Genomic DNA, 16,980 nt, shown 5'->3' with positions numbered 1-16,980 from the left:
ACTTTTCTCCAGAAGTATAATTCCTCACCAGAACACATTCCACTTTCTGTAAAGTCCTAGACTTCACATTTTCTGCTCTTCTGGCCATTTGTCCCTCTTGGTTCCGTTCAGCCATGTGTTGGGTCTCATCCAGCTGCAGCAGGTCAAACATGGTTTACTTTTCTGTTGAACATCAACAAAACCGGCGAGTGTTCAGTTTTCACGTGTGGTGTGTTGCGGTACATAGTTTGAAATTTATCTATTCACCGCCTTAGCAATCTTCCCTTGCAACACAGAGACTGTTCCGGGTCTGAACAATCGTTCCGCCAGACCATTCATCGATGGGTGATACAGTGCCGACCTCACATGTCTGATTTTGTGATGCTCCATGTACTCCATGAACTCCATGAAATCATGTGCCACAAACTGGGAACCATTGTCACTGACTATTTGTTCCAGTTTACCAAACCAGGCAGATGTTTTGTTAAATTTGTCTCGCATTGACTCCACCGAAGTGGACTTCATAGCCATGACCTCCAGCCACTTGGAGTGGGTATCCACTGCCACGAACAGCATCCATCCTGATCAGCCTGACTTTGGATCCATTATACAATTATGATCATCTCCAAATATCAAACAGTTGAAATTTAATCTAAGGAAAGCAGGGTTGCACAGCGGTTAGCGCTGCTGCCTCACAGCTCCAGGGACCTGAGTTCGATTCCTTTCTTGGGTCACTCTGTGGAGCATTCTCCCGGTATCTGCATGGGTTTCTTCCGCATGCTTCAGTTTCTTCCCAAAGTCTAAAGATGTGCGGGTTAGGTTGATTGGTCATACTAAATTGTCCCTTAATGTCCTGGGATACATAGGTTAGAAGAATTAGCAGGGTAAATATGTGGAGTTACGGGGATCGAGCCTGGGTGAGATTGTTGTCGGTGCAGACTTGATGGGCTGAATGGCCTCCTCCTGCACTGTAGGGATTCTGTAAAAGAGGACAAATGGTATCTTAGCTAAATCCACATCATCCCACTTAGATTCATAAACATTGACCGGAAGTACTGGTGTGTGGATTGGGAACTTGTGACTATAACATAACAATTCTTGGGATCCCCATATCACATTTACTTACCATAGAAATTTATATTCTCCCTTTCAGTGGGGATCATAGGAAGGTGTTTCCTATTTTGTGCTTTGTTGCTGGAGCTGTGGACTCACTTTGCTGCTTCAGTCTCACCCAGTCTGAGTCAGGAAGGTGAGGCGAGATGGGTGTTTTACAATTTTAACACAGATAAGTCGGTATGGTGTGGCAATCCGAAGCACAGATTGACACTCTGAGGAAGTTACGAGCCACTATTTCCTTTACTGCTGTTGCGTTTCTTTTCCTCCCCAAACAATTATACAATGTAATTTCAACATGACAAGAACAGAAATAGTCATCATAAACATGAAACAGAGAACAGGAACAGGCCCTTCGGTCCTCCAAGCCTGCACTGATCACATTGTCCTATCTAGACCAACTGCCTGTATCCCTTTATTCCCCATCTGTTCATATGCCTATCCAGATAAGTCTTAAATGTCACGTACGGGTCTGCCTCAAACAACACACTTGGCAGTGCATTCCAGGCCCCCAGCACCCTTTGTACAGAAAGAACTTCTCCCCAACATCTCCACTGAACCTTTCCCCCATTGCAATTGTCATTTCTGCCCTGGGAAAAAGCTTCCAACTGTTCACCCTATCTATACTCCTCATAATTTTATAAACTTCTATCAGGTCACCCCTCAATCTCTGTCTTTCCAGGGAAAATAATCCTAGTTTAGTCAATCTTTCCTCTAAACTAATACCCTCCATAAACATTCTGGTAAACATTTTCTGTACTTTTGCCGAAGCCTCCAAATCTTTTGGTAGTGTGGTGACCAAAATTGGACACAGTGGGGGTGATTTTACCATTTTTTTTTCTAAGTCCTGGGCGGACTTAAAACTGGGAGAGTTTCAGATCTGTCTTTTGGGAGTGTTTTCAGACCACCCCCATTCACACTCTGCCTGCAAAATTCTGAGTGAGCCTGTTGCTCACTGCAGAACCTGGGGGCTTACACCACCCAAAAGCCTGCAGAGGGAGGTAGTGCACATGCAAGCCTCTGCCGCACATGCGCATTAGCAATAGCAGGGGTCAGACAGAAAAGAGAAAGCTGTTAGGCCCCTGCTAGTGCAGGCAGCCTGAAGCAGCCCCCTCCCCTCCCCTCCCCTCCCCACACTTGCAATCGTGGGGACCTGTGGCCTGAAGGTTCCACACACCTGACGAAGGAACACCGTTTCCAAAAGCTTGTGGGATTACTGTCAAATAAACTGGTTGGACTTAAACCTGGTGTTGTGAGACTGAGTCAGTGAAGGTAAGCATGCAGGTGAGGCAGACAGTAAAAAAGATAAATGATATTTTGACCTTCATACTGAGAAGATTCGAGCACAGGGGCAGGAATGTCTTGATACGGTTATACAGGGCCTTGATGAGGCCACACCTGGAATATTGTATACAGTTTTGGTCTCCTAATCTGAGGAAGGATATTCTGCTCTAGAGAGAATGCAGAGAAGGTTTACCAAACTGATTCCTGGTTTTGAGGAGAGATTGAGTTGGTTAGGATTATATTCGATGGAGTTCAAGAGAATGAATGGGGAATCTTATAGAAACCTATAAAATTCTAACAGGACGAGACAGGGTAGATGCAAGAAGGATGTTCCCAATGATGGGGCTATCCAGAACCAGTCATGTTCTGAAGATACAGGATAGACTGTTCAGGACAGAGATGAGGAGAAATTTCTTTATCCAGAGAGTGGTCAGCCTGTGGAATTTGCTTGTACAGAAAGCATTGGGGCCAAAACATTGTATGTTTTCAAGAAGCAGTTAGATTATACTTGAGGCAAAGGGGATCAAAGGAAATGGGGGGAAAGACGGGACAAGGCTATTGAATTGGATGATCAGCCGATCATAATTAATATCGGAGTAGGCTCAAAGAGCCAAATGGCTTCCTCTTCCTATTTTGTATGTTTCAATACTTAAAGAATGACTGACTCTGCATCTGTTGGGAAAGTGAAGAAAATGATTTTGCCCTAAAAAAAAACCTAAAAGTGAAGCAAGCTGAATTTCACTCCACCTTATAGAGACAGGACTGCATGTCTTTAAATGGGATACATTTCTTTGCAAGACTTGAACTGAGGTAATGGAAAATGGATTTTTTTATTATGGTAGAGCAGCTGACCATGTGCCCTTGCCAGTTTGAGAACTAGTTCCTTAGTTTGGGAGCAGTACAAATAGGCAATCATAGCCCTTGGATGTCCACCCTCACTTTGTTTTGGGCTTAAGAGATGGTGCACTCTGTCAAATTCTGGCAGCAAATTGAACACATCCCTGCCGAGAACTTCTGTGATAAACTGGGACATAATTGAGTTGGGTGTTGTCCTTCAACTAATTTGCCCAGGTCAATGACCCTCAAATTTGGCACCTCAGACAGTCCTCGAGGTCAGCCAATTTGGCTTTTACACTTTCATTTTCTGCACACATAGCTATACAAGTTGTTTTCAGTGTGGAGATCCTGTCACTGGTCTATTAAGGAGTCCTCCATATTATTGAGACATCAGTTGTATAAATCAAGAGTCAGACAAATTGCACCTAAAGAGGACTAAATCACTGAGAGCAAATTTTGTTGTAAGCTCTGCTACAAGGCTGCTACAATGCTTATCTAGTTTAGCCACGAGTGTGGAAATGGATAGTTGCCTGTGCCATTGCCATTGCTAAAAATCAACAATGAGCCTCCAGGCAAGGGGGATCTGGGGTCTGCCCTTGTTTTGGCCTTGATTTGGACATTTCACCAGATTGTTAGAGTCAGAAAGTGACTTGAGCTGGTTAGAAACCATCAAGCTAACTGTTCAATCAATCGCATTGTCCAACCAGAAACCAAAATTTAATTTTAAGGCGATTTAATGGGATCGGATTTCTTGCCTATTAACACAATTTGACTTTTTTAACCATCTTTCCTCCCTCATGGAGGAAGCAGAAATTGCAGCATTTGGCCAATGCCCAAAAAAAGTGAGCAGAATACTGAGCCAGGCCACCAGCCAGGAAGCAGTCCGGCACAGCCATTGACCCACTAAAAACAAAGAAACAAAGAACAACACAGCACGGGAAACAGGCCCTTCGGCCCAACGAGCCCGCGCCGCCGTCCCACTGTCTCAGTGTCCTATTCATGATTTTAGTCTACGCCTAATGTGCGAGGATCAGGGAGGTCCAATTTAGGGACAATTTAGTACCCAATCAATCAGCCTAAAAGCACATCTTTGGGGATGTGGGAGGAAACCCACGCAACCACGGAGAGAACGTGCAAACTCCCACAGACACAGGCCCAAATCCATGTGTCCGCACAGCAACAGAGATAGTCTCTGAGCTGTCATGTTGCCCTCGAGATGGTCCAGTTTAAGCACACTAACGACATGAAGCAATAGGCAACTCCCGAAGCAACGTCCAAGAGCAGCCCACTACAACCAGCCGCATGCTTGCCCCTTGCTGGACTTAAATGCCTGTGGAGACAAAAAAATTCATTATTAAACAGGCAAAGACTGTAACATCCCTGAGGCAAAACGTATTCCCAAGCCTACAATGTTTAGTAAGGCCTACTATATCCCCCCACTCTCGGAGAAAAGAAGCCTTGTTGGCACCAAAATTCAATGGAGATGCCTGTGAGGGTTGGAATGAGGGAGAGGACACCAGGTGCCATCACACTTACTCACCTGGTTGCTGTGGCTCCCCTTCCTGCGCCACAGCTGTTCCTCAGGGATGGATTCCAAACATCTGATGAAGGCCTCAAACCTCAAAGGGTCCAGACAGCTGAAGGGCTGTAGTGAGGCAGTCGACATGGGATTCAGCTTCAGCTGATTCTGGGCGAGTGCTGCCAGTCAGTGCTTCCATTTGCCCTGGGCACATGCTGCTGCTCATGATGCCCAGTAAACTTGTTGCTCTAGCTCTTATATACCAACTCCCTTCATATTGCCATGTTACAGGAATAACCTCAAAATTCTGGAAAAGGTATAGCAAAAGATGTCTAGTATCAAATGCATGAGTTATCAGGAGGAATTGTAGCAGATACGTTCATTTACACTACAGAAGAGAATACCAAAAAAGAATCTTGATGAGATATTCAAGATCCTTAAGAACGTTAACAAGTTAAAGTCTAAAGCCTGCCATTGCTCCAGGATTAATGAGAAGATATGGAATAAAGCTCAGAATAGGTGAATGCACACATCAGATATAACCATTTCACCTATAGTGTGGTGATTGTTTTGAATCAGCTGCTGAGGGAGACAACTGAAACCAATAATACAAAGAATTTTTGGAAGGATCCGAGCAGACAATTAGTAGAAAAGTTCATGAAGCTCATGTTCTGTATCAAAATTCATGACACTTTTGTGAGAAGCCTGTCTTTTAATGCCAATTTTAATGTTAAATAGATCAATCAAAATAAAGTAGAAGTCATGTCATGACTTCACTTGTAAACAGTTGAAACTGAAACATTTGGGAGAGATTCGGTCTTATTTCATTTTGTAAATAAACATCTCGACGTCAGCATATTAGGGTGATTTGCAGTTTCTTAAGAAAGAAGACTGAGTATTTTATCCTCTTGGATAAAATCTTATTCAGTAAAACAGGTGTATTTAACATAAAAAGTGACCCTCATTTTATTGCCTAATGTTTGCTTACACCAAATTTGTTATCTTGCCAGCTTATCAAGCATGATTATCATTAGCTTTAGTAGCAGCTCTATTTCAGGAAAAGTAGCTACTGTAGAATATTGTTGCAAGATGTATTTGAAAACTACAGAATATTACACATGTACCTGAATGTCAACTTTCCCACAACTTTTCTAAACCCTGTCCTACTCTGCTTATTACTCTTCCCATGACCTCTTCTCACTTTGGCTACCATTAATATCTCGAGTTTAAGATTCTTGCCTTCATGCTCAGGTCATTCCTACTCATGTGCCATTTTCCCCAAAGCCTCTTGTTCTGACATCCTTCATAGTGTCATTAGTGGCAGTGCACCTGGGTCTTTCTCTTTGGAATTTACTTTTTGAACCTGTTTCACTCTTCCCTCTCTGCCTTAAAAAGCCACCTCAAACTCCAGATCTTAAACCAAACTTTTGGTCACAGGAGCTTTCCTGGTTCTGGGTCTGTTTCTCATAGACATATTTGTAGCACTTGGTGCAACATAGTAGGGTTAGTTGTTGCTAGCAAGTAAGACATTTTAATCAATCAGTTTCTGTTTCCTGTTGACAAACCCAATGATGTCTTATGTTCTTCTAGGCAGCAGAGCAAATCACTGCTCAACATCTCATATATTGGCACAGTGGTTAGCACTGCTGGTTCACAGCACCAGGGACCCGGGTCCCTGTCTGTGTGGAGTTTGCACATTCTCCCCGTGTCTGTTTGGGTTTCCTCCAGGTGCTCTGGTTTCCTCCCACAGTCTGAAAGATGTGCTGGTTATGTGCAATGACCCGAATGAGCCCTGGTGTGACAACTCGGGGAATTTCACAGTAACTTCATTGCAGTGTTAATGTAAGCCTTACTTGTGAGTAATAAATAAACTTTACTTTATTTCTAATCACAATAACTTCACTGAAATACAGGAGAAAGGAGATCTTGATTTTGTTATCTAACCATACCTGTGTATTTTCTTTTTCAGTGCGAGTTGGATGTATCCTTTTACTGAAAGTTATTTGCAGTTAGCTGTATCTGCAATTATCATTGAGTCACAGAATGGTTAAAGCACAGAAAGAGGTTATTTGGCCTATCATGTCTGTACCATCTCTCTGTAAGAGCTACTCAACTAGTCCCACTACTTGCCCTTTGTTTGTGGCATTGCAAATATTTTCTTTGTGGCTAAATATCCAACTCACTTTTGGAGAGCATGATGAAAACTGCCTCCACCAAACTATTAGGCATTGAATCCCATATCCTAGCCATGTCATGTCATGTCATGTCATGGACGAAAAGGGATTGGTATAGGCTAGTGGGTCATTGTTTTTGTAACTGGTCGGCGCAACATCGTGGGCCGAAGGGCCTGTTCTGCGCTGTAGTGTTCTATGTTCTATTCTATGTTCTATGTTTAGCTCTGTATGTACAAACATTTTCCAACGTGTCACCTTTTTTATTGTCAATCACTTAAATTGATGTCCATTGGTTCTCAAACTTTCCACCAACGGGAACAATTTCTCCGTCTTTATCCTGTTTAGGCTCCTCATGATTTGGAACACCTCTATCAAATCCAAATCTTCTCTCATCCTTCCTTTAGCCATGGAGAAAGCCACAACCTCTCCAATCTATCTTTGCAGCTGAAATCTCTCATCCCCAGAACCTTTCCTGTAAATGTTTTTTGCACCCTCTCCAATGCCTTCACATTCTTCTTAAAGTATAGTATCCAGAATTGGACACGATAATCCAGTTGAGCCCAAACCAACATTTACCATCACTTCCTTGTTTTTGTGCTGTATGCCTTTATTTATAAAGCCCAGGATTCTGAATATCTTACAAAATGTTTTCCCAACCTGTCCTGCTATTATCAATGCTTTGTGCATAAATAACCCCAGAAACCTCTGCTTCTGCAATTGTATCCTTTACTTCATATTGCTTTTCCTCATTTTTCCTACATCACACTTCTCTACATTAAACTTGTTAGAATGTGGTTGACTCTCAACTGCCCTCCAAGGCAACTAGGGATAGGCAATAAATGCTAGCCAACCAACGTCACCCATGTCCCATAAATGAATTAAAAGAAAGGCTAAAATCAATTATTAAAAAGATAGTGGAAATTATTAAAGAGGTAGCAAGATGAACTTTAGAAAATCATAATACTATTAGGCAGAGTCAATATAGCTTTATGAAAAGGAAATGTTAGAGATTTGTGAACATGTCACAAGTAGGGTGGATAAAGGGAACTTCATCTTCCAGTTTGACACTTTGCACGCTTCTGGACTTAGCTTTGAGCTCTAGACCAAGAACTTTGTCCTCCATTTTGATTTTCAAAGTGCCAGATTGTATCTTGCTGTCATGCTTTGTTGCTTTCAAAAGTAATTGACTTTCTTCTACAAATAATGTTTAATATGTTTATCTACCACTACTATTATCACTCTCATTGCCTTCTATTCTATGATATCCTTGTTATTTAATCACCCGTGCCCTTTAATCGATCCTTGACCTTCCTGTTCTTAGACCTCCGTCCTTTTCCACAGCATAAAACCCATTACATTTTTACCTCTTTTCTGTTCCATATTGGACTTGAAACATATTTGCTTTTTCTTTCCCCACAGACATTGCTGAGTTTTTATGCATTCACCATTACTGTTCATTTCCTGTCTCAGTCAACTTTATCTCCATACTGCTACAGTCTGTTTCATTCCACATACTTAAACTTTATTAGTAAGCCTTATACCAGGATTGAGTGGTCTCCTTCCATGCTGCAATGACGCCATGGGCCAAGTGTTTGCAGAGTCAGACCAACTCTGGAGGTCTTTTAAAAGTGGGCATACATTTCTGGAAGATCTGATTTTTGCTGGCAAAGTGAAGGAAATAGGGCATGAATCACACAGGTGGGAAACTGGAATATAGCAGGGCCATTTGAAATTAGTGGTGAGTTCAGCAGACTCCACTTTGGCTGTTCTAGGGGATTTAATACAGTGTGGGAGTCACAAATTAATGCAGGAAGCATAAATGCTCTTACAGGGCAGATAGGGTTTATTAAGTGTCATATTCTGAAGTTTTTTAAATTCCCGGCCCTTTGATCATGAGAAAAAGAAACGAACTGTCAGTTTGAATAAAAAGGTAAATTAAACGCTGGATTGCATATTTTGACAGGCTATCTATTGTAGCTTAGAGAAAAATCTGTTCCTGCATTTTCAATAGACTTTAAGTTTGAGATTTTCTAAAGGTTTCTTTAGAGCCAAACCCATTATGAATGCTTGACTATATTTTGTTATATATATATATATGTGTTGTCCCATTGTTTAAGAAGGGGAACAGAGACTTCCCCGGGAATTATAGACCGGTGAGTCTTTCTTCTGTTGTGGGCAAGGTTTTAGAAAAAATTATTAGGGATAGGATTTATAGTTATTTGGAGAGTAATGAATTGATTGGAGATAGTCAGCATGGTTTTGTGGAGGGTAGGTCGTGCCTTACTAACCTTATTGAGTTTTTTGAGAAAGTGACCAAAGAGGTGGATGGGAGTAAGGCAGTTGACGTGGTATATATGGATTTTAGTAAGGTGTTTGATAAGGTTCACCATGGAAGGCTTCTGCAGAAAATGCAGATGTATGGGATTGGGGGTAATCTAGGTAATTGGATCAGGAATTGGCTAGCAGATAGGAGACAGAGGGTGGTGGTTGATGGTAAATATTCGTCATGGAGTTCAGTTACAAGTGGTGTGCCTCAGGGATCTGTTTTGGGGCCACTGCTGTTTGTAATTTTTATTAATGATCTGGATGAGGGTATAGTTGGGTGGATTAGTAAATTTGCTGATGACACCAAAGTCGGAGGTGTAGATAGTGAGGAAGGGTGTCATAGTTTGCAGGGAGACTTGGACAGGTTGCAGAGCTGGGCCGAGAGGTGGCGGATGGAGTTTAATGCGGAGAAGTGTGAGGTAATTCACTTTGGCAGGAATAACAGATGTGTCGAGTATAGGGCTAACGGGAAGACTCTGAATAGTGTTGATGAACAGAGGGATCTAGGTGTATGTGTACATAGATCCCTGAAAGTTGGAAACCAAGTAGATAAGGTTGTTAGGAAGGCATACGGTGTCTTGGCGTTTATTGGTAGGGGGATTGAATTTAGGAGTCGCAGTGTCATGTTGCAGCTGTACACAACTCTGGTGCGGCCGCACTTGGAGTATTGTGTGCAGTTCTGGTCCCCACATTATAGGAAGGATGTGGAGGCTTTGGAGAGGGTGCAGAGGAGGTTTACCAAGATGTTGCCTGGTATGGAGGGGAGGTCCTATGAGGAGAGACTGAGGGATTTGGGGTTGTTTTCGTTAGAAAGAAGGCGGCTAAGAGGGGATCTTATTGAAACATATAAGATGATTAGAGGTTTAGATAGGGTGGACAGTGATAGCCTTTTTCCTCGGATGGAGAGAGCTAGTACGAGGGGGCATGGCTTTAAATTAAGGGGGGGTAGTTATAGGACGGATGTCAGGGGTAGGTTCTTTACCCAGAGGGTGGTGAGGGATTGGAATGCCCTGCCTGCTGCAGTTGTAAATGCGCCTAGTTTGGGGGCGTTTAAGAGATCTGTGGATAGATTTATGGATGGAAAGGGATTGGTTTAGGTTAGAGGGTCATTGTTTTTTAACTGGTCGGCGCAACATCGTGGGCCGAAGGGCCTGTTCTACGCTGTAATGTTCTATGTTCTATGTTCTATATTTCAAGAGTTCTAAAAGCACTTAACTCTGTAGGGGACACAATTCACATTTTGATAGTTTAAAAGTTAAGAATTAGCTTTTTATTATATAGTCATAATAGAAGACTGTTCAACAACAGTTTGTTCATTTGAGAGGATTTAAAATCTTTGAAGGGGCTTCTTTGAGAACTTTTTCTGTACCAAGTGTGTGTGAGTGAAAGCTCTTAGATTTTTAGAAATGTTATTTATTTTTCTTCTCCACATGGTTTCTGAGGCCTACCCATAATGCTTACTAGATGAATGGCTGCAGAAGAGGCATATGGTGATGTGAGTTGCTGTGGAGGTTACATGGAGTTTGTGATGGGGCAAGGAAAGGCAAGGGATAATGGCTTGAAGGCCAATAACCTCTTATAAAACTAGGTTTGTCTCAAAGAACCAGGATGGGCTTGTTAACCAGCCTGTCTTGGGCATTTGGTCGCCCCATTGGCATTTCTGATTGTTTCTGGAGGCTCTAGGCCCGACTTGATCATGCTGCACCCTCCTGTCCCATCCCAAGTGAAAATATTATGTTTTGATGAAAATCCTGCCTATGTCCTATGTTCTATGACTCACACTTTATCAAGAACCTTTCGTTAGTCCACATATGCAAAATCAAATCTCTGTTGTATCATCAAAATCATTCAAAACTTAGTTCAACACAATTTTCCCTTAACAAATCCACACTGACTGACTTTAATTCATATCATATAACCCCTGCAGTGCGGAGTCTGAACGAACACTCCACGCTATCCCCATAACCCCTCACATTATCCCACGGTGGTATAGTAGTATTGTCACTGGACTAATAATCCAGAGAACCAGGGATGCGCTGGGGCCCCAGGTTTGAATCCCACCACAGAAGATGGTGAAATTTGAATTCAGTAAAAATCTGGAATTAAAAGCCTAATGATGGCCATGATACCATTGTTGACTGTCATAAAAGCCGTTTGGTTCACTAATGTCTTTTAAGTAAGGAAGGAAATCTGTCATCCTTACCTAGTCTGGGCTACATGTGGCTCCAGATCCACAGCAATGTAGTTGACTCTTAAATGCTCTTGGGGATGGACAATAAATGCTGGCCCAGCCAGCACTGCCCACATCCCATGAACAAATAAAAAAAACTAAAGGGCAATTTAGCATGGCCAATTCACCTAACCTGCACATCTTTGGACTGTGGAAGGAAATCAAAGCACCTGGAGGAAACTCACACAGACACGGGGAGAACGTGCAAACTCCACACAGTCACCCAAGGCTGGGATCAAACCTTGGACCCTGCCACTGTGAAGTAGCAGTGCTAATCACTGTGCCAACCCACTGGCCTGAATTAGTCCACATTAGCCCACTTGACTATTAATTCTGTATCGATTATTGTTTCCAAAAGCTTTTCCAGCATTGAGGTTATGCTTACTGGCCTGTAGTTACTGATTATCCTTGCATTTTTTTTATGGCATTTGCAATTCACCAATCTTGTATCCAAGGAACAACAGCATAAGTGTTTTGACATCTAGTTTGCCTTAGTAAATATTCACCTACAGTCACAGCAATTTCCTGATCTAACAGCAGAAAAGCATTAGGTTCTGAGTAACAGCAAGGACCTGTATTTATATAGTTCCTTTCACATAATAAAACATCCCAGGATGTTTCAAAGGAGTATTGTGAAACAATGTATGACACCATGACTATGATTCCTAGTCCTGGACTCCCCCATCATTGGAAACATTCGTTTTGAATCCACTCTGTCTAACTCTTTTTGAATTTTATAAATTTCTGTGAGATTCCCTCTCACTCTTCTAAACTCCAGTGAATATAATCCTAACCAACTTAGTCTCTCCTCATATGGAGATAGTAGATCAGATAGCCAAAGGCTTGCTCAAAGAGGTAGGTTTTAAGGAGTGTCTTAAGGAAGGAAAATATGGCAGGGAGCACTAGAGGTAATGGGAGGGAATTCCAAAACTTCTGGACTCAGCAACTGAAGGTGTGCCCACCAATGATGGCGTGATTAAAATAGGGGTGCTTAAGAGACCAGAATTAAATAAATATAGATATTTTGGAGGATTCTGGAACTGGAGGAGATTACAGAAGTAAACATAGAAACTAGAAGCAAGAGTAGGCCATTCCACCCTTTGAGCCTGTTCTGCCATCTTGATTATGGCTGATCATCAAATTCAGTATCCTGATCCATCCTTTCTCCCATTTCCCTTGGTCCCTTTAGCCCCTAGAGAATTTATTCTTGAAATCACACAATGTTTTGGCCTCAACTACATTTGGTAGTAGTGAAGTCCAGACATTCAAAACTCTCTGGGTGAAGAAATTTCTTCTCACCTCGGTTCTAAAAGATTTACCCCTTATCCTCAAACTATAAATCCTGGTTCTGGACTCCCCACCATTGGGAACATTCTTTCTAAATCTACCTTGTCTAACCCTGTTAGAATTTTATAAATTTCTATGAGATCCCCTCTCACTCTTCTAAACTCCAGTGAATATAATCGACTTCATCTCTTCTCATATGACACACCTGGCATCCCAGGGATCAGCCTGTTAAACATTTGCTGTACTCCTTCTATAGCAAGGAGGTCCTTCCTTAGCTAAGGACACCAAAACTGCACATAACACTCCAGATGTGGTCTCACCAATGCCCTGTATAATTGCAGCAAAACATCCCTATCCCTGTACTCAAATCCTCTTGCTATGAAGGCCAACATACTATTTGACACCTTTACTGTCTGCTGTATCTGCATGCTTACTTTCAGCGACTGATGCACGAGGACGCCAAGGTCTCGTTGAGTATCTACCTCTCTCAATTTATACCCATTCAAGTAATAATCTGTCTTCCTATTATTGCTATCAAAGTAGATAACTTAACACTTATCAATTTTATACTGCATCTGCCATGCATATGTCCACACACTCAGCCTTTCCAAATCACATTGAAACATCTCTGCATCCTCATAGCTTACCCTCCCACCCAACTTTTTACCATCTGCAAATTTGGAGATAAGACATTCAGTTCCCTGTTCCAAATCATTAATATATAATGTGAACAGTTGGGGTCCTAGCACAGATCCCTATGGAATCCCACTAGTCACTGATTGCCAATCAGAAAAAGATCCATTTATGCTAACTCTTTGCTTCCTATCTGCTAATCAGCTTACTATCCATCTCACGACATTACCTGCAATCCCATGTGCTTTAACTTTACATAGAAGTCTGTTATGTGAGACCTTGTCAAAAGCCTTCTGAAAGTTTAAATTAGCCACATCACTAGTTCTCCTCGGTCAACTCAAAAAATTCCAATAGATTTGTCAAGCATGATTTCCCTTTTTGCAAATCCAAGCTGACTTTGACTCAGTATGCCACTGCCTTCCAATATTTGAAATCCTTGATTATAGACTCTAGCAACTTCCCCAGTACCGGTGATAAGCTCACTTATCTGTAGTTCTCCGTTTTCTCTCTCCCTCCCTTTTTGAATAATGGGCTTACAATTAGCTACCCTCCAATCTGTAGAAATTATTCCAGCATGCAAAGAATTTTGGAAAATAACCACCTATGAATCTACTATTTCCAGGGCCGCTTCCTTAAGTATTCTGGGATGAAGATTATCAGGACCCGGATATTTATCTATCTTCAATGCTATCAATTTCCCCAAAATCATTTCTCTACTAATGCTGATTTCCTTCAGCTCCTTACTAAAACTTGTTCCTCTCACCACTTTGGGCACATTATTCATGTCTTCCTTTGTGAAGACTGAAGCAAAGTTCAAATTTAATTCCTCAGCCATTTCATTATGACCTGTTATGAATTCTCCCATTTGTGATTGTAAGGTTAGGGTGGAGTAAAACCATGGATGGATTGGAAAATAAGTTAGAGAATTCTAAAATGAAGACTTTGCTTGACCAGGAGCCAATGTAGGTTAGAGAGCACAGGGGTAACTTAAGACATGAGCAACATTTGGATGACCTCAAGTTTTAGGGGTGGGGGGTAGTATGTGGAATCCAGTAATGCATTGTAATTATTGACTATATACATACCAAAGGCATGAATGAAGGTTTCAACAACAGAGAGCTAAGATAGGCAAAGACAGTTGATGTGGAAGTGGAAATATGATGGTGTGGGTAGGTGATTGGAAGCTCACCTACGACCCGTTATGACACTAGAATTGAGAGAACCGGGAAAGAATTAGAGTTATTAACGAGGAAATGGAGTTTAGAGCAGGGACCAAAAACAATAGTATCAGCAACTATAGCAATATTTAATTGGAGGCATTTTCTGTTCATCCAGTACTAGTTTCAGAAGAGCAATCTAATTAGCATGTTTCAGCATGTAGATGAGAGATTTAATTTTATTTGTTTTTGTCACAGTGTGCAGTATGCACTGAAAGAAGTATTATTTCTTGTGCACTATACAGACAAAGCATACTGTTCGTAGAGAAGGAAAGGAGTGAATGCAGAATGTAGTGCTATAGTCATAGCTAGGGTGTAGAGAAAGATCAACTTAATATAATAAAACATAGAACATTACAGCGCAGAACAGGCCCTTCAGCCCATGATGTTGCGCCGACCAGTTAAAAAGCAATGACCCTCTAACCTAAACCAATCCCTTTCCATCCATAAACCTATCCACGGATCTCTTAAACGCCCCCAAACTAGGCGCATTTACAACTGCAGCAGGCAGGGCATTCCAATCCCTCACCACCCTCTGGGTAAAGAACCTACCCCTGACATCCGTCCTATAACTACCACCCCTTAATTTAAAGCCATGCCCCCTCGTGCTAGCTTTCTCTATCCAAGGAAAAAGGCTATCACTGTCCACCCTATCTAAACCATCATCTTATATCATCTTATATGTTTCTATGAGGTCCTATGAGGAGAGACTGAGGGATTTGGGGTTGTTTTCGCTGGAAAGAAGGCGGCTAAGAGGGGATCTTATTGAAACATATAAGATGATTAGAGGTTTGGGGGCGTTTAAGAGATCTGTGGGATAGGTTTATGGACGAAAAGGGATTGGTTTAGGTTAGAGGGTCATTGTTTTTTTTTAACTGGTTGGCGCAACATCGTGGGCCGAAGGGCCTGTTCTGCGCTGTAATGTTCTATGTTCTATAAGGTCCCCTCTTAGCCGCCGCCTTTCTAACGAAAACACCCTCAAATCCCTCAGTCTCTCCTCATAGGACCTCCTGTCCATACCAGGCAACATCCTGGTAAACCTCCTCTGCACCCTCTCCAAAGCCTCCACATCCTTCCTATAATGTGGGGACCAGAACTGCACACAATACTCCAAGTGCGGCCGCACCAGAGTTTTGTACAGTTGCAACATGACGCTGCGACTCCTAAATTCAATCCCCCTACCAATAAATGCCAAGACACCATATGCCTTCCTAACAACTCTATCTACTTGATTCCCAACTTTCAGGGATCTATGTACACATACACCTAGATCCCTCTGTTCATCCACACTATTCAGAGTCCTACCGTTAGCCCTATACTCGACACATCTGTTATTCCTGCCAAAGTGAATTACCTCACACTTTTCCGCATTAAACTCCATCTGCCACCTCGCGGCCCAGCTCTGCAACTTGTCCAAGTCTCCCTGCAAACTATGACACCCTTCCTCACTATCTACCACATCTCCGACTTTGGTGTCATCAGCAAATTTACTAATCCACCCAACTATACCCTCATCCAGATCATTTATAAAAATTACAAACAGCAGTGGCCCCAAAACAGATCCCTGAGGCACACCACTTGTAACCGAACTCCATGACGAATACTTAGCATCAACCACCACCCTCTGTCTCCTATCTGCTAGCCAATTCCTGATCCAATTAACTAAATCACCCTCAATCCCATACATCTGCATTTTCTGCAGAAGCCTTCCATGGTGAACCTTATCAAATGCCTTACTAAAGTTCATATATACCACGTGAACTGCCTCACCCCCATCCACCTCTTTGGTCACTTTCTCAAAAAACTCAATAAGGTTAGTAAGGCACGACCTACCCTCCACAAAACCATGCTGACTATCTCCAATCAATTCATTACTCTCCAAATAACTATAAATCCTATCCCTAATAATTTTTTCTAAAACCTTGCCCACAACAGAAGTAAGACTCACCGGTCTATAATTCCCGGGGAAGTCTCTGTTCCCCTTCTTAAACAATGGGACAACATTCGCTATCCTCCAATCTTCTGGCACTATACCTGTGACCAACAACGACCTGAAGATCAGAGCCAGAGGCTCTGCAATCGCCTCTCTTGCCTCCCAGAGAATCCTAGGGTAAATCCCGTCCGGCCCAGGGGACTTATCTATTTTCAAACCCTCAAGAATATCTAGCACAACCTCCTTATCAACTGCAATACTGTCCAGTTTACAACCCCGTAACCCAGTGTTCTCCACAGCTACATTTATGTCCCCCTGCATGAATACCGAAGAGAAATATTGGTTCAATGCCTCTCCAATTTCTTCCGGTTCCACACATAACTTCCCACTGCTGTCTCTAACTGGCCCTAATCTTCCCCTAACCAATCTTCTGTTCTTTACATATCTAT

At 42.2% G+C, this 16,980-nt stretch overlaps 1 protein-coding gene across 1 annotated transcript in view; it reads left to right on the top strand.

Moving 5' to 3' along the window:
- ap4s1 (adaptor related protein complex 4 subunit sigma 1) overlaps window positions 1–16,980 on the top strand; it is a 72,822-nt gene that overhangs the window by 45,664 nt on the left and 10,178 nt on the right. The window contains exon 5 of the mRNA XM_080202893.1: window positions 6,702–6,713. Coding sequence (XP_080059019.1) covers window positions 6,702–6,713 — 12 coding nt within the window. The remainder of the gene's footprint in view (window positions 1–6,701; window positions 6,714–16,980) is intronic.

Source organism: Carcharhinus amblyrhynchos, chromosome 14, assembly GCF_965287045.1.
Source record: "Carcharhinus amblyrhynchos chromosome 14, sCarAmb.v2.hapA, whole genome shotgun sequence".
In the NCBI taxonomy this organism is placed as follows: Eukaryota; Metazoa; Chordata; class Chondrichthyes; order Carcharhiniformes; family Carcharhinidae; genus Carcharhinus; species Carcharhinus amblyrhynchos.
The sequence above is the reverse complement of the archived record's forward strand: the minus strand, read 5'-3'. Positions and strand labels throughout refer to the sequence as shown.